The sequence below is a fragment of the Panthera onca genome, chromosome A2 (assembly GCF_046562875.1).
Source record: "Panthera onca isolate mPanOnc1 chromosome A2, mPanOnc1 haplotype 2, whole genome shotgun sequence".
Classification (NCBI taxonomy): Eukaryota; Metazoa; Chordata; class Mammalia; order Carnivora; family Felidae; genus Panthera; species Panthera onca.
The window spans coordinates 93,919,889-93,938,897 of NC_138340.1; the positions used below are offsets into that span (position 1 = coordinate 93,919,889).

General features: G+C 38.4%; 1 protein-coding gene across 9 annotated transcripts in view; it reads right to left on the minus strand.

Annotated features, from left to right (window-relative positions):
• The window catches only part of FAM237B (family with sequence similarity 237 member B), a 166,964-nt gene that overhangs the window by 137,898 nt on the left and 10,057 nt on the right, over positions 1–19,009 (minus strand). For 7 of the 9 annotated variants that reach the window (XR_009610371.3, XR_009610366.3, XR_009610368.3 and 4 more), the window contains exons 2-4: positions 10,056–10,218; positions 2,462–2,607; positions 2,235–2,311 (exon numbers count right to left, since the gene is read on the minus strand). Coding sequence is in view for 2 of the 9 variants with exons in the window: in XM_060633869.2 (XP_060489852.1) it covers positions 352–741 (390 nt within the window). In the remaining 7 variants the exon portion in view is untranslated. Of the gene's footprint in view, positions 1–351; positions 745–2,234; positions 2,389–2,461; positions 2,608–10,055; positions 10,219–19,009 lie in introns of those variants that run through there. The other 2 variants (XM_060633869.2, XM_078442487.1) reach the window with 2 other exon arrangements.

Consider the following 19,009-nt stretch of genomic DNA (forward strand, 5'->3'; position numbering starts at 1 on the left):
TCAGAGCTCCTGCGGTTTCTAAATAATATAAAATCAGTAAAAATGAAAATCAAAGTCAATCATTAGGAAAAAATAAGGCAAATTTGCTAGCTTATTGGCAAAAATGATTAAATGTTGAATTTTTAAGAAGGCTGAACTGCTGGGGGCACCTGGATGGCTCAGTCGGTTAAGTGTCCAACTTCGGCTCAGGTCATGATATGAGAGCCCCATGTGGGGCTCTGTGCTGACAGCATGGAGCCTGCTTAGGATTCTCTCTCTCCCTCTGTCTCTTTCTCTCTCTCTCTCTCTCAAAATAAAAACTCAAAAAAATAAAGAAAACTAAACTTCTATTCTCTTAAGTATACATTTAAATTACCTCCTGTTCTGCGGAAAATTATACTTGGGAGGCATCACCTGTCTTCTGCCCATTCCATGAGATCGTGAGAGCAAGCAGTCTATATACATGTCCCAAAAATCCTGAGCTATGCTTAAGAAGACATTATAATGTCTAGGCTGCTGGGATTTTTGCAAAAACAACATGAAATTCCAGAAAGCGTCCACATTGTGCTGTATCTTGAGTTCCTTGAGATCTATCAATGTCAAAGAGCAAGAATTCCAGCATTGGAAATCAATATCTTCTGTGATGCCTGGGCTGATACTGGCAAGCACCCCCTTTTGAAATTCAAAGTCAGCATTAATCAGATTGATCAGCATCATGCAGCCCAGTGGTAGGTAGAACCGTCCTCTTGTGGCAAAACCCATATTCTATAGAGAAAAAAAAATGAGGGAATATATTTTTAAGTTAAAAAGACAATTACTCAATTATTCAATTATTCAATGATCTATTTAAACCTAAAATTTTACAAAGACATATGTGTTTTTGATCAAGCCAAATTTGTCTACTATGTATTTGTTGATTTTCCTCTAAGTTGCTGACTCTCAAACCTTGTTTTGAAAAGATACAGTTACAATCTGTTTACCAATGTTCTGATAAAGTCTTCAGCAGCCACTGAAATGCAATACTTGTTTTTGAAGACGTGATGGATTCATTTCATCACAGACTTTTAGAGCTGAAAGAAATCTTTGTTTTAAATTTTTTTAACGTTTATTTATTTTAGAAAGAGAGACACAGCACAAGCAGGGGAGAGGCAGAGAGAGAGGGAGACACAGAATCTTAAGTAGGCTCCAGGCTCAGAGCTGTCAGCACAGAGCCCGATGTGGGGCTCGAACTCACGAGCCGTGAGATCATGACCTGAGTTGAAGCTGGATGCTTAACTGAGTAAGCCACCCAGACACCCCTGAAAGAAATCTTTAAAAACATATGCTCCAACCTTTACAAATTAGAAAAATTCTCAACTGATATGACTATGCACATTCTCAGGTCTCCTGTGTCCGTATCTAAGACTCCTACCACAACACATTCCAACTAAGTGAATCAGCACAGGCTATTCCATGTGTAACCATGAGAAAAAGGTGTTTTTTCCCCTAAATTTTAAATGTAACCAATCTATTAACCCAAGTGGTGTTGGATGTTCGAGCACCATTTAAAGTTTCAAAGTTACTGACACTTCTTCCATTTCTATTCATTGAAAAATATTTGTTACGCACTGATGTCTGGTGGGTCCCTGGATACTCTCAGGTTGTTCAGGATCTGTTTGCAGAAGATTAAACAGACATACCTTTAGGAGCAGGAAGACAATAAAGGTGATATGAGCTAATATGACATAGTGTAGGGCCAATGACATTCAGCAAAATCTTGCCATTTTCTAATGGTCTTTGCCCAAGTTTCCCTGCCAAATCATCACTCAGTAAACTGGCTACATGAGTGGACATCAAGGACTAAATTGGCTTTGAACTGCTACAGAGCTGGCATTGGAAAAGTCCCTGACACAACCTTGACAGCCATGGCCGAGGAGTGGAGAGGGGGGACAAATCCAGAAGACTCACCACCTCCTTACCCATATACCACCGTCTGACATCTCCTCCAAAATAATTTAGGGTAAAGAGACAAAAGAAAAAAACAAAACAAAAAACTTTGCTTATTCAGGTCTTTTCACATCGTCAAAATCTTTGCAGATTCCCAAACTGAGCTGGCAGTGTCAAATGTATGATAGAAGTTCTAAAAGGAAATGACTGGCTGGGGCCTGAGAATTTTCTTCACGAGAATTTCAGGTTACACTCCCGACCAGTGCCCTCCTCCAGGTAGGGTCATCTGGACTCGCTCGGAAGAGGGAGCCCGAGCGGAAATGGAGTACCTCTTGTCTGCGCCGAGGCGCGCGTCCAGCGCGGTGTTCTGTGCGCGCCGAGCTCACTCGAAGGTTGCAGGCGGCTCCTGCCAGGTAGGGACAAGAGGACTCAGAAGGCTCCAGACGACCCCCGGCCCTCCCGGCTCCCACCCCCTGCCCAACCAGGTCCCACCCCAGTGGCAGGCGAAAGGCGGGAAGCTGCCCTCCACGCGATCCTCTACGCGCGCCGCGAGCACCTCAAACTCGCCCAGCTGAAGTGTGTCCGCAGTTCGATGCTCCGGGGCTGGAAGGCTCTGGCTCGCCGATGGCGGCGCTGCGGGCTCTGTTGCGGCCTCGCGAGTGGCGCCCTAGTCAGCGCGCAGCCCGAAACCACGCTCCTTTTCTAGGGAAAGAGTGAGGGGGCAGAGAGTGGGTGGTCACGCTGCCGAGACCCAGCTCTCATCTTGCCCACCTTCCCACACTGGGCACCCACTGGACCCGCCACTCCCTGCCCTCTGTTGGTGCTCCTGTCATACCCTCCTCCCAATTTTGAAATTACAGTTGCTCAGGTCTTCCTCGCCCTCCCCCCTCCCTTCTACCTTTCTGCCTTTGAGAAAATCCATCACAGCAGTCAGTCCACTATATATTCCAGCTGTCTCCTCCCTGCACCCACCCAGCCTTCTCACCCTATTCTCCTATCCAGAGAAAAACTTTCATAAGGCTATGGACCCTATTGAAATGAACCTCCTTGATGAGTTCTAACCTCTAGCGAAGCACCATTTAAATTATTAATAGTAACACATACACATTGCAACGTATCTTCCCCTCTACCTAAATACACAGTGTTTAATTTTGAGAAGATAGTTTTCTTTAGTCTTTGGCAGAATGAAGACTTTGGGCAAGTCCCTTAAATATCTGTATATTGTGCATCAATCTCAGCCTTGACACATCGTTTGGACTATATGTTTAAGTCTGACTTCTATCCCCAAATCCCAAAAGCAATCATCACATGGAGCTGTAAGGGAAACCAACCCAAAGCTAGTTGTCTTAACCCAACTTACCCTTAAGCAGGTCACCCTTTCCTCACTGGTTCTTGAGCTGGGATGGTTAAGATTATGGGCCAAACTCAACAGCCAATTTCCCAGCAGTTGTCTTCCCTAAAGCTCACTTCTCCCAACTCTACCATTATACAAAAAGCTGCACTCTGCCTTCCTCATTATATGAGTGCAGCCATCATTATTAGTCTTGCCCTGGCAATACCCTTCCATGTCCCTTCCATCTCTAGGACTAGCTCCTGTACAAAACAGAACTGCAAAGTGAGTCATTTACTCTGATTAGGTAGAACACACACAAATCCATCTCATACCAGATTTTCTTCAGCTCTAGGTTTCCAGGCATTTCAGTCCACTATTAACCATGGCCTCTTAAAGTTAGCAGAGACATTAAAAGTTACCTAATCCAACATTCAGCATTCTATCTGAAGTTTAAACCCTGCACTCTCCCAAAGAATTCTTCACCCACCAAAGCTGTTGTCCAATTTGACTGGGCCTTGGGCATTCCACTCCTATATACTAAGGATATAAACCATCAATTCACAGAAGAGTAATACCCCAAATCCAGCATATATGAGAAAAGATGCTCACATTCAAGGAGATAATGCATTGTTTTCTCTCATTAAAGTTTAACAAAAATTGAAGCATTTGATATTATACAATGTTAGCAAATGTTTGAGCAAATGAATATTTTCATATACTTTTGAGAAGAGTGTCAGCTAGTAAGTATAAGCACCATAGAAGAAAAGTGGCATAATTTCTTTAACCTGAAAATGATCCAGAAATTCTGCTCTTGGTTCTACCCTCAAGTCAATGAAAAAACATATCTACAATGTGACTGATTTCTCTCCAGGGTCCACTGCTACATTATAAATAGAAACTGCCTAAATGATGATAAATGTACTTTTTAAATTATTGTTGAGTAATCAAGAAAGTGAAATCTCCAAGGAAAGAAGAAGGGAATAGAAGAGAAAGAAGAATCAAAGGGTAAGGAAAAGAAAGCAGAGGAGAAAAAAAAAGGAGGATCAGAAAAGTGAGACATAGTAAATTTGGAATTTGTCAATAAATATGTATGGTGAAAGGTAAGATATAGATATTGAATTACACTTTGTAAAGTTGTTAAATATGTATGTAAAATTTCTTTGGTAGTTTCTAAATGACAGAAATAAAGAACAAAGCTTTTGAACAGGTGGAAAGTAAAAACTGAATATGAAAAAAGATTGATTTGTGAGCAGTATAGGCAGTCTTCCTCTGTGCTTTGCTGTAGGCTACATTTTTGTCCTTTGAATCATCTAGGGTTGACTGACTTTTCTCCCAACTCTAACATGACCCACTGTTACAGTGAGCAGGCCACTGCAGGCCCTTCCTCCTGGAGAATCCAGAGAAGTTCCAGAAGCAGAAGACAGCTCTGCTAGTCTACAAAGGAGTAGTATCACCTCAGCCATGAAGCCTATTGTTGAACCTCTACCTCCTAGGTGTGGTGCTGACTCTGCTCTCCATCTTTATTAGACTGAGGGAGTCCCTGGGGGCTTACTGGAGAACCTATTTCCTGGGAGCTCCTGGACCACCAGAGGTCAACTAGCTAGCACACAGCCCCAAGCGCCTTCCAGAGGTGTGGGGTGTGGATAAGACCTCCCTCCACCAGCTATAACCTTGTAACACTGACCTAAGCATATCCATCCAGGTGTCAAATGGCTGGAAAGGCAAGATGAGAGTATCAGTGTTATCAGAATTATTAATGGGTCCTTGAAGGGCCTCTCTCTCTGGATGCTCCTTGTCCGGGATAAAGAGCCTGTTTAATACATAGGTGTGAGTGTGTTGCCTATAACTGTGGGATGGAGTGATGTCACTCTTCTCCCTGGGTTCTGCTGTAAGATTTGCTGCCCTTGGCAACATGGCTCTGACATCTCTTAGACGGCGGTTTGTGCTTCACATTCAGCTTTTGGGAGATGGTGTCATTTTCATCATCGTTTCCTCAACATCTGCCAAGAGTTCCTTTGGACTTGGGTAACTTATGGTCATCTTATTTGGTGTTCAGCCTCTCTTCCATGAGAGCTTGTCTATGTGCAGATAACAGTGAAGCAGTGGGTGGGTTGGCTATAGGGAGGGGGATGAGGGAGTAGTCAGTGTCCAAGTCTCATTGTTTCACATGTTAAAGTCCCTTCTTCAACATAGTGTGTATGTTCATACATTGGTCTGAAGGGGACAGTGGAATGGTTAAGCCAGCTCAGGACATAGCATTATGGCCACCATGTAGCTTAAATGAATTTTTCTAATGAAATAAAGTTGAATATATATTTTTTAAAAAGAAAGAAAAACAGGTTAACAAATAGGAACTCAAGAAAGCAAGAATAGAGGTGAAAGAAAGCATAGAAAAAATGACAAGTAGAAAGTACATTTAAAATGGAAGAACTAAATCAATAATCACAATAAATATATATGGTCTGAATTTGTCGATTAGAAGAGGGAAGATGTGGGGTGCCTGGGTGGTTCAGTCGGTTGAGCGTCTGACTTCGACTCAGGTCATGATCTCGCAGTTTGTGAGTTCAATCCCCGCGTCGGGCTCTGTGCTGACAGCTCAGAGCCTGGAGCCTGATTCTGTCTCTTCAGATTCTGTTTCTCCCTCTCTCTCTGCGCCTCCCTCGCTCATGCTCTGTCTCTCTCTCTCTCTCTCTGTCAAAAATAAATAAAAAAACATTGAAAAAAAAAAGAGGGACTCACAGGTAATTAAATAGGGTGCTATTGCCTCAGAAATAGATAAATCGACAATGGAATAGGTTAAAGAGCCTGGAGACAGACCCACACATTTATGGAGACTGTGTATGTGATAAAATCAATATAGTAGATCTGTAGGAAAACAGTGGTTTCTTCAATAAATAAGGCTAGGACAATTGGTTATCCATTTGGAGAAAATAAAAGTGGATTTCTACCTCATACTATCACAAAAATCAATCACAGGTAAATTAAGAATTTAAATGTGAAAACAAAGCATTACAACTTTAAGAAGAAATTCAGCAGACTATCTTTCTGATCTTGAGTTTGGTAAGAATTTCTTACACAAAATACAAGTAGTGCCAACCATAAAAATTACTATATTTAACTACATTTAAATTAGTGTTCTGTTAATCACAAGACATCATAAGTAAAAATAAAAAATAACTGTAATCTGGGAGACAATAATTACAGTACACAAAACCACAAACAGATTACAATTAGGATCCAAGAGTTTTCCATGGAATCAACAAGAAAAGCACAGATACCATAATAGAAAACTCAGCAAAAGGCTTAAAGAGCCATTTTATAAATAAAGCATAATGAATGAATACATAAACATATTCATAACCTTACTACAAGCAGAAAGTGTAAATTAAGACCACAATCAGATATGAACTAATACCTTTCAGGCTGCAAAAATAAAGAAGTCTAGCAATATCCAAGTATTGGTAAGCATGTAAAGTATATTAGTCAGGGTCCTCCAGAGAAACATAGAAAAAATATACATATGACTTTATATATTTAAAGAGATTTATTACAAGGAATTAGCTCATGTGATTATGGAGGCTCAGACATCTCATGATCTGCCTTCTATAAGCTGATGATCCAGGAAATCTGATGGTGTAGTTTCAGTCCAAGTCCAAAGACCTGAGAACCAGGAGAGTCAACAGGACTAAGTCCCAATCCAAGGGAAAGAAAAAAAACCAATATCCCACCTCAATAAGTCAGGCAATTCTCTCTCCCTCTGCCTTTTTGTTCTATTTAGACCCCCAAGAGATTGGATGATGCCCACCCACATGGAAGAAGGCAACCAACCTTCTTTGCTCAGTTTACCAATTCAAAAGCTCATCTCATCCAAGAACACTCTAATAGATTCACACAGAAATTCCATGTAACCAAATATCTGGGTACCCAGTGTCCCAGTCAAATTTACTCATATAATTAACCATCACATGAAGCAACAGGCACTGTCACACAGCTAAGAAAGCATGAATTGATTTGATTAGTCTAGAACACAAGTTGGCACTATCTTGTAATTTGAACAAGCACATAACGTGCAAGATGTCTTTTCACTCCAGGAGTGAGTGAGTGTATGTGTGTGTGTATTTAATTTTTTAATATTTATTTATTTTTGAGAGACAGAGAAAGGCAAAGCACATGCAGGGAAGGTCAGAGAGAGACAGAGACACAGAATCCAAAGCAGGCTCTAGGCTCTGAGCTGTCAGCACAGAGCCCAATATGGGGCTTAAACCCACAAACTGTAAGATTATGACCTGGGCTGAAGTTGGATGCTCAACTGACTGAGCCACCTAGGCACCCCTTCAGGAATATATCTTGAAGAAATTCTTGCATGTGGGTACCAAGAGACATACACTAGAATGGAATATTCTTAGCAACACTGTTCATAAAAGCAAAAAAACTTAGAAACAGTCAAAATGACCATTAACAGGAGAAAGGATAAATTAACTATGATATGTTCTCACACTAGGATGTTACTGTGTAGTGAAAATGAATAGACTCCAGCTATACTCATTATAGATGAAAAAATAATTTTCAGAAAATACCATTTTTATAAATTTCAAAGATAAACAAAATGAAACCATATTTTCTTTACAAATACATGTATATTATAAAATAATTTTAATAGTAAGAACATGATTAACATGAAATTCAAGAGAATGGTTAAGTTTGGGTATACAAGGGAATGAGATCTAGAAAGAGTGGGGGCACCTGAATGGCTCAGTCAGTTAAGAGTCCAACTTTGGCTCAGGTCATGACCTCACAGTTTGGGAGTTTGAGCTCTGCCTCAGGCTCTCTACTGTCATCACAGAGCCCGATTCTGATCCTCTGTCTCTATCTCTCTCTCTCTCTGCCCCTCCCATGTGCACTTGCTTGCTCTCTCTCAAAAATAAATAGACATTTAAAAAAAAAAGATCTAGAAGAATGTATAAAGAGCTTCAATGAATGGTGGATTGATTAGTCATTATGACTATGGTTTCCAACATATGTATGTTTTGTATATTCCTTTCTATTATTGAATAGAGTATAATAAAAGTGTTAGGATAATGAGAGCCTAATATATTTCAAATACAGAAAGACAAAACTTGCTGACCGGTCACAATGATTTGAAATGGAAAGAGAAGAAAACTAATGTTTTTAGCATACCTCCTTATGGGGGTGACAATAACAAATATGAAAGATGGAAAGGGAGGTGATTAGTGGGGAGGATAAGTTTGATTTAGTATTTGTTGCATTAGAATTGATTTTGGATTTTCTGGAATATCTAAAATTTAGCTAGAAATATAATTAAGTTGAAAGGTCTCTATTTTGATAGAAAATTGCTGCTTTGAGAATATACGTTGATAAGATACAGTTGAGAAGATGGAGGACTATGCCCAAATTTAGGGAGTCTATGAACTGCAAATGGAATCAATGAAGGAAGGACAGAAACAGCACTCAGTCTATATAAGCTCTAGGATAGTATAATATCACAGAACCAAAGGGAGGATGCTATGGTCTGAATGTTTGTGTCCCCCCAAAATTCATATGTTGAGGTCCTAACCCATAAAGGTGATGGCACTAGGCCTTGGAGAGACTTAAGTCATGAGGATTGAACCGTCATGAATGAGATTAGTGTTTTATAAAATGGGCTCCAGAGAGATCCTTAGTGCCTTCTAACATGTGAGGACACAGTAATTACCCAGTCTTTGGTATTTTGTTATAGCAGCCCAAACAGACTAAAACAGAAGATATAATTCAAGAAGCAGGGGTGCCTGGTAGAGTACGTATATACCTATTGATCTCAGGGTCATGAGTTCAAGTCTAACACTGGTCATGGAGCCTACTTAATAATAGGAAAAAAAAAAGGAGAAGGCAGAAAGAGGAAGAGCAGGAGGAGGAGGAAGAGGAGGAGGAGGAAGAGGAAGAAGAAGAAAGGAGAAAGGAGAAGGAGAAGAAGGAAGAGGAGAGGGAGGAGGAGGAAGTGGATGAGGAGGAGGAGGAGGAGGACCAGAAGACAGCAGTTAGTCAAACACTTTAGAGAAGGTTAGGAGACTGGTCTTGAAATAAGAGTTTTCATTTGGCAAAAAGAAGGCACAGTAGTGAAATTCAAAAATACACAATACATTTTAAAATAGCTATGAAAAATTCATGCAGTTTAGATTTAACAGTCAGTATCTGTAAAGCCAAGTTAACTAATCCAACTAATTTATCATTATATCCAAAGCAAAACCTTTAACTAAGCAGATATGTTTTCAAAGACATGCATTATTTTTATTAAAATCACCGTCACCAGCAGCAGTATATTCATCACCATCCTATCATGATCATCTGTTCGCAGCACAACCCTGGCCATCACTCCATCTCTGAGTTGTATGATAGAGCATCTCTCATTTTCTGTCACGTTAGGCCCTAACCTACTTCAAAGTCCCTTCTACTTAATTCAGTCTTACTTCTGCAACTAGGTGTTCATTTTCATTACATTCCTTGGCATCTATTCCTATTGTATTTGGCATCTATACTACCTATGGTGACTTTTTTCTATGAAAACGTGTCATCTTTCCTACTAGTTTATAAAAAATACTATGTTTATTTCATATTTTTCTAGTTACTGGCATATAATACAATAGGCACTCAATAAATATTTTTAGCTCATTTCTACTTCATATCCATAATATTCCCTCCATGTAGGAAGATCTGTCAAACCCAAGTCTTGCAGAACTCTAGTGTTGCCTGTGAAGACTGCCTGGTTTAGTCAGGCCAGTAGTAGCCTAGTCATTCCCCCCCAACCCACCATTCTTCCTACCTTCCAATCACTTAGTTGCAGTTCTGTCACACTTGTGTTTATTCCAGTTCTCCTTTATACAGCATGCTTCTCCAGGAAATACTGCCATCATCACACCCCACAGAATTTAGAAGAGCACTCCACACACACAGCAGGGACATGTTGACTGACTAATGCTGAATACCTACAAAAAGAATAATTTTCCAATTCATTGATCTTCTGACTCATTATAATGAAAGACATTAATTTAAAACATCTACAATTGCAATTGCCTCTAGTAAACCTTAATAATGATGTATTTATCAAAATGTGATTCAATGACCTTAGGGAGAAAGAGCAGGAAATGAAGTTGAAACCAATAAGTACCCTGCAGAGAAAACAAGCACTCCTTGACTGTGACTAATTGAAGGGAAATTAGAAGGCATAATTTTTTCAGGAACACAGAGACAAAGATGAACTGAATACTGTCTCTGGAAATAAGAGAAAAAGTTCAGGAGAAAAGTTGAAAAAAATCACTAATCCTTACTCTTGCCAAAAAATTAGTAGAAAATATTGTTGACATTGTTTAAGAAGAAAAAGAAATAAAAGTGTATTTTAGGTTTACTTTATCTTTATCTTTAGCTGCAATATAGAAAGTATACAAATATTATGTATTCCAGGATCCTAATTTTACCTCTGCATTATTTTGTAGTGGTTAAGGATCACAATATGTGTCCTTCACTTTTCACAGGATATTTAGGATTAATATTGAATTGATTCATGTAACATGTAGAAATCTTACAAAGTAGTTCATTTACTCACCCTTGCATCCTTTTTGCTAAAGTTGTCAAATGTACTACATCTATGTACATTATAAACCTCATGATACAATGTTATAATTTCCAGTGCTCTTCATTCCCCCTCTGCCAAGACCTAAATTTACATGTTTTTATTTCTCTTTAGCCTGAAGAGCCTCCCTAATATTTCTTGTAGAAAGAACTGTAGTTATAAATATAGGGCTTTCCTAAGTTCCATGAGTCATCCTAGTGAATTGCAGAACTTTAAGGGTAGTGGGAGCCCTTAAATATATAGCTAGGGGGTCAAAAGCACAGGTGGTCTAGGAAGCCTGGAATTTCAGATAATTTCTAAAGTGAGGGGAGGATTGTGCCCTTAACTTGTGAAATTTGACCTAAATCTGGGTACTGAACATTACAGTTGTAGTTGTAGTACACACAAGTAGGCATATTATCATTAAATTTTAGAAAAGTAACATATTCTAAAAGATGGCAGAGAACAATGGTACATTACATACAAGGGAATTATGAACTGAATGATTGGCAACTTCTCATCATAAAAGTAATGCAGACTAGAAAACAGGTGGAACATCATCTTTAAAGTGCTGGAGGGGAGAGGGGAACAAAACCATATCAACTCAGAATTTCTACATCTTGTGAAAATGATCTTCCAAGAATAAGGGTGAAATAAAATATATTTTCAGATAAAGAAAACTGAAAGTATATGTTGACAGTGGGCTCCCTTGTATGCAATGTACTATGGTTCTCTGACATCTTTCAGAATTACATGGTTACAAGTAAATTACATAGTTAATCTCTCTGGTGTGGCCAGCCCCCATCCTGAGTCATCTCATTAGCATAAACTCAAGTAAGGTCCCAGGGGACCATAATAAATAATAAAGACATTCCTGTCATTCAAAGAAATTCCAAAGATTTAGAGGTTACCTCCTAGGAACCAGGGACAAAGGCCAGCCAATTCTTTATGATAGGTGCAGTTTTCTTTGTATTTATACTATTGGGTTTGTTGTACTTCTTGAATGTGTAAACTTGTATCTTTCACCAAATTTGGAAAATATTCAGCATGTTTTCCTTAGATATTGTTTCTGCCCATTTTTCCTCTCTCTCATCTTCTTCTGAGACCCCCAATTACATGCATCTTAGACTTTTTGATATGTGTTTACTGTTTATTTTTATTTCAACATTTTTTGTGTTCTTCAGGTTAGATAATTTCTATTGACTTATTTTCAATATTGCTGGCTCTGTTTTGTCATCTACATTCCGTTGTTAAATTCATCTGGCGACTTCTTAAAACAATTTTGTTGTTTGAGACAGAGAGAGAGAGATTGAGTGCAAGCAGGGGAGAGGGACAAAAGGAGACAAAGAATCATAAGCAGTCTCAGCACAGAGCCCAACACAACAATTAAGGGAATTTTCTTTTTTTTTTAATTTTTTTTTTTGATGTTTATTTATTTTTGAAAGAGAGACAGTGAGAGGGGAGGGGCAGAGAGAGAAGGAGTCACAGAATCCAAAGCAGGCTTCAGGCTCCAAGCCATCAGCACAGAGCCCAACGCGGGGCTCGTACTCACGGACCGTGAGATCATGACCTGAACTGAAGTCGGACACCTGACCGACTGAGCCACCCAGGCGCCCCAGGGAATTTTCTTAAGTGTAATAAATATCACTAGTTTGAATTCATTGGAGTGACACCCAGTGTTAGTCAAAATTCTATATTATAAAATATTGCCAAAGAAATGTTATAACTTTTCATTACTTTTTAAGGACTTTGCTAGCAAAGTGCTAAAAACAGAGCTTCAGAAAAGATATATTTTATTAAGTATCTTAAAACTGAAATTAGCATACACACATACAAAAAGATCATCTAATATTAATGTCTATTCCAAAAGCTAAAATAACATATACAAAAATAAGTAATTGTTACTTCTCTGGATGATAGAATTTAAGGTTTTTTTTTTCTTTTATTTATAATATTTTGAGTTGTATTACTTTGTAATAAAAAAAGAGTGATTTTAAAATGGAATACATTCTAAGGACATTTTATTCATATTAAAGCATTTTAAAATTCTATTCATGATTTTCTCATAGACAGCAATTAATGCTCCATCCAAATCACTAGAAATTCTAAATTGTTATGGGCTCCATTGAAAATACTACTAAAATGAAAGCAAATATCTAACTATTCGCAATTAATTTCCTTATAAACTTATGTCCTTATACCATAAAAATCTTTAAGCGGTGAAAGAATTAAAATGCTTAATTTTTAAAGGAAAAAAATGTTACATATAAGAAAAGTAAGCAGATATTTTGAAAGCAAAGATCTACATTAGTAGTAACCTTTTAACCTTTACTTGTACTTAAAAATTAGCAATGATTTCCTAGTTTTGAAGAAAAAATTAGGCTTTACATCTCTTCTCAATAAGCAGAATGTTTTTTGAACCTTAAGAATCACTGTCACAGGTTGACTTCTCCAGGAAGCAGGTTCTGTGATAGCATTTGCGGGGCAGAATGTTTGTTACGGAGTGATCTTGGGATCAATACCTGTAGGATGGAGGGAAAGGAAGCAGGACTGGGCAGAAGGAAAAGCTGAGCTGTGATGAATTCCCAGTGAAGTTCTCAGTGAACTCCATGGGAAGTGCTGAAGCTGAAATGGCCCATTGGTTAGCCATGTTGTCAAATGGGTCATCCCTTTTATCCCTTCCTCTGTTAGTTATTGGAAGACCATATCTGGATGGATACAACCTTGGGCAAAATGGCTTTTGCAGCTGAGACAATTCTTGAAGGGGCCTACAGCCAAAGGCTATTTGTTAATATCACTCTCAGAAGGTGAAGCAACATGTTCTTCCTTGAAGAGATCTGGGTGCTACATCTCCACATTTATCTCAATTGTGAAATTTCCTTTCTATTGGAAGTTTCAACTAAATGCTAGGTTCAGTATGAAACAAGTAAAATTATACCCAAATTTAAGGAAAATTGGAAATCTGGGTTATCTACCACCATAATAGGGTATAGAATTCTGGGCCCTATTTATGAAAAGTAGTTGAAACAATTATTTTAACTAAAAATGAGAGACCTATTAAGAAGCAGATGGGATTATCTGGCAAAGTGTCTAAGTATAAATATTGTATAAGAATAAAATAATCTTCTAGAGCCACACTTTGCTGCTAAATCTCTTTACAATGATAAGAGTTGAAAACAGAATGCATTAACCAACACTCTAGGAAGTGAAGCTTCTGCACCCAGAGGGTTGCAGCTCCCTCTGTGCGCCTTCTCTATAGGTCCACAGTGCAGGCACAAGGAAAGGCTGTACACCAGGAACCAGACAGAGAATGAAGAATGCAAAAGAGTAAAGAACGTCCAGCAACAGAAAAAGATACCAGGCATAAAGAAGAACTGTTCTGCAAAGTCAAATGGCAAACTAATATAACACGAATACAATCTTTATTCGGATCAGGTCATCTGGTACTCCACATGACCCAGACTAGATACACATTCAGTGCCCAGTAGTGTAGGTCTTCTCACTGACAGAAAATGTCAAAGGGAGAGAGTGCTTTCTTAAAACCTTCTTAGTCTATCACCATTCCTCTTAATATTCCCTAAAACCATAGCTATTCCCAGAAACTCTAATTCTTCTCCACTCTGAGCTCCCAGCCTCCCAAAACTTCTCTGACAGTTTCCCTGTATGCCCTTTCTTACCACCTTTTCTCTTTCTTGCTTCTGTAGCTTTTTATTATGTAGCTGCACATAGCCTTTCTGGTTTCAGAAAGTGTGTTTGTTTAGACCTACACTTGAATGTAGGAGACCAAATGATAGCCCCAAGTGACCAAAAAAAAAAAAAAAAAAGAAAGAAAAAAAAAAAAGAATCCTTTCTCTTATGTGTAGGCCAATTTTCAAGAAGAGATAGACTACAAATGTTCACAAATCTAGTAATTATGACTTCCCTATACAATTAAGTAATTAATTAAAATGTTTATCTGTATTATACTAATAAGAATAGAGCACTGTATTTTAGAGTTTCCCTATTAGATGTGGTGGATTTTGTTAGAGGTGATTGGGATCTAGATCTAGATCTATCTGTGAATTCTGAAATAATAGATACAGAGAAGCTTCCTGGAACTATTTTACAGACTATGACTATTGGGTTCCTCTAAACTATGCTGGGTAGAGATAGAGAACGATTTGATGCTTAGTCTTTCTGAGATTAGAGGAAATAATGTTTTCAAATTCATATCTGATGTTAATTTTTTGCTAGAATCCCTGAGTAACATAGCACATTCAGCCCCCTAGATTTCGTTTTTTTGGGGGGAGTTACCATTTAAAAGACCTAAAGTGGATTGGACATCATCAAAAACACAGCCAATAAAAAACAAAGTATGACTAATTGGGGATAATTGTGGGCCAGGCAACGCCATGGTAAATTTAAGGGCAGAAAAGCCAAAGGACAGTTTTAGGGTTCAGGGGTTTACATGTTTCCCATAATGATGGACCAGCTTCCTGAAGGGGACAGTTATAGGAAGAATGATATGCTGGTACAGGAGGCATTTAGACAGCAGTTGGAAAAGGGAACTACAGATTCTTGTTATTTCTAATCACTGTGATTCTAAACAATCCAGATTCCCATTACAGGCAGGCAATATAAGTCTTCACAGTAAATATATACAGGTTTCTGTAAGTTTCTATAAGAACATGTTCTAAAAACTAGGAATGTAATTATAACAATATAAACAAATTCCATATTTTTTTTATAAAGGAAAATCACCACTTCATTCAAAAATACTTGATAAGCACTTCTTGCCAGGTACTGAGCTAGGTTATGGGGTTGCACTGGCAAACAAGTAGACAAGGCCCTAGGGGAGAGAGACAGACAATAAATTAACAACTATACAAATAATAGGGATTATTGCAGACAGTGGCAAGATTTATAAAAATTTAAAATACAAAGTGACTTATAGGTCACTATCTTAGACATAGGGGTTCCAGAAGAGATCTCTGAAAAGATGACATTTTATGTTGGGGCTGAAGTGGTAACAGTTGGCCAAGAAGATAAGACAAGATAAGACACTTGGCATGTGTTAGAACATGCCAAGCAGAGGGAATAGCTAGCAAAATGGGTACACACTTAATGTGTTCAAGAGAGCATCATAGACAAATTGCCAGAGGCCAGGACATGTGGGACCTTAAAACTGTGGATTTTATCCTAGTTGCAATTGGCAGATGCCGGCAAATTTTAAGATAGAAAAGAAAATTATCTGATTTATATGTTCAAAGGCTCCCACAGACCACTCTGTAGAGCATGGACCAAAGGGGTCAAGAGTAGAAGCAGGGTTATCAACTAAGAGGCTTTTACTACAGTACAAGAAGAAGGTAAGTAAGTGTAAGAGTAAAGGTGGTGAGAGGTTATTGGAACTTGGAAATATTTAAGTTTGGTCAGATTCACTGATGGTTTGGATGTGAGAAGCCAGGAAGAGTTGGAAACAAGATTGACTAAGGATTTTGGCTTTATCAGTTACATGAATGATGATGCTAATACCAAGACAGGGATCCTTGAATGGCCTTAAATGGAATGAAAACTTAGTGTATATGTTCACACAGACTTTAAGTGGGAGCATGCACAAGTTTAGAACTTTGGAAAATAAAGTTAGGCACTTCTTAGCATCTTGCCTTCTGGCTTTTCTTTTTCCTTTCTTTTGCATCTACAATTATGTGAAAGCAGAGAATAGAGATTAAGTTATTAGAGAATTTAAAACATATGTAAAGAAAAGGGCACATTTAAGAGTTAGTCTTTTTAACTTTATTTCATTGAGAATATAAATACATATAAGGTAGGTCTAAAAACTTCTGGATTCCTTTTTAATTTTCTTGTTATATTTAAGATATTTTGGCATTCCTTGGTATAGGCTATGCAGTGGCCTTCCTGGTCTCCCTTGCCAAGCTAAACAGACATCTTATTTGCCATGTCCAAGGGACATCTTTTACCTTGGGTTTTTTGAGCTCTCCCACTGAGGTATATAACTAAGGGTATCTCTTGTGATCCTTTCTATAAATAGGCAATATGTTAGCTGCATTTCAATTGGGAAAACAGAACACTGTGGAATAAGAGATTTACTATAGGTTTTAGAATTTACACAATTGTGAGAGAAGGTGAGGAATGAAAGATCAGAATGCAAATAGTTGCAAGATTAGAGAAAAGGCAATTACAATGGACCACAAAAAGAGGTGTGAAAAACTCTGTGGAAGGTAATTGCCTTTGTGTCTGGGGGAGGTGAGGGGGAGGTTCTAAAGTCATTGTGAGTCAGTAGGTCAGAGAGTCAGGAATAAAAGCTGGACAGACAGTAGGGTGAAGTAAGAATGCATTTTTCTTCCATAAGTACAAACTGGAACCTATGCTGGTCACTTATATCAAACTCCAAGGAAGCTCCTTGGACCTGCAGAAGAAGTTGCTGTCTTTGACCATCTTGCTATCCATACCCAGGAACTGGAAAAGCTGAAGGAGATCTCATGGGAGCTAGAGAAACCATGGGACTGGGTGCTAATCCATGTGAACATGGTGAACCAGCACATCAGTAACCACACACACACACACACACACACACACACACACACACACACACACACAAGTTCACAAACGTGCAAGTATGCAAGCATGTATCGAGCAATGTTGCCTGGGGCCCTGCATCAACCTTCTGAGTATAATGGCTGTTGCTGCCCCCTTCCAAATCTCATGCAAATTTTTTTTTATGCTTTATTTATTTTTGGGAGAGAGAGAGAGGCAGAGCGTGAATGGGGGAGGAGCAGAGAGAGGGAGACACAGAATCCAAAGCAGGCTCCAGGCTCCAAGCTGTCAGCACAGAGCCCAACGCGGGGCTCAAACTCACGAACCGTGAGATCATGACCTGAGCCAGTCAGACACCCAACCGACTGAGCAACCCAGGTGCCCCTCATGCAATATCTTTAATGGCCAACTCTAAATTGAAACTACTAAAGGGAAAGAAATTCTAGAAACCATAGTTACAGCTGAATAGACATGGTATGAAATTACCAGTCATGCCCTTCACGAAAATACCGTGAGAAAGAAGACAGTGATTCACCTAAACCCCAATCATGGCCCTATTTAAAAAGACATGAAGTGAAGTTGGATGTATTTAAGACTTACAAAATGTGATGGGACAAAACAACTCAATGAATTCAACTTTCTGATTCCAACCACCCTACAATTTCATCTGAAATTCTCAGATATTATGACTAGCACTTGCATAACAGTTTTTATCAACTTGGCTACTGTTGTTAGTAAAATGTTGACCTGGGCGGATCATAGCTTTGACTCAGTCGCAATTCCTATCTGTCTATGCAAATAAAATGGATCAAGATTATTCAATTTTATGTCCTCTTTAATTCTGTTACAGCCTTTTATATCTAGCTTCAGAGTAACGTTTTATAAGTAGTAATCTTTGTTTTCTTGTTGCAACACTTTAGTATCTTAGAAGGAAGTAATACAAAAGTGATGCAGTTGTTTTCTCTCCTCTTTGAGCTGTAATTTCCATACATGACAGATCTCACCTTCTTTTAACAAAATGCATTCATTAGTTATAAGACACCATTTTTCTATGATAAAAGAAAACACCTTTCATCTATTGGAGAATATTCTGTCAGAAGTCTTACATGGCAAGACAAATGACAATATTAACATTTTTTTCTAAGATGACATTTCATATGAGAGATAATTTCCTTAATGAAGAGATGTGATCATTCCCGACACAGTAGGCAAAGAGAAGTCCAAATTTGAAATTAATGGCATACAAGAGAGCAGTTCTTATAGCCCAACATCAGCCCATAGAGGTTTACTTGAAGGATTATTAATTCCTTCACATTTCAGAAGGGGAAAAATGATAACAAGGGAGGAAATTTCATCCACAAATAAATATGCTATTGTAACAGAAAAGTTGTAAAGAGAAAACAATTCATATTAACACATTCTTTAGTTCCCCACAACTATATTATAAGGTATTATTAAGAAGAGAAATGACAGGATATAAAACCAATGCAAAGAAATCAGTTGCATTTCTATACACCAGTAATGAAGCAACAGAAACAGAAGTCAAAGAATCGATCCCATTTACAATTGCACCAAAACCCATAAAATATCTAGGAATAAACCTAACCAAAGAGGTGAAAAATCTATACACTGAA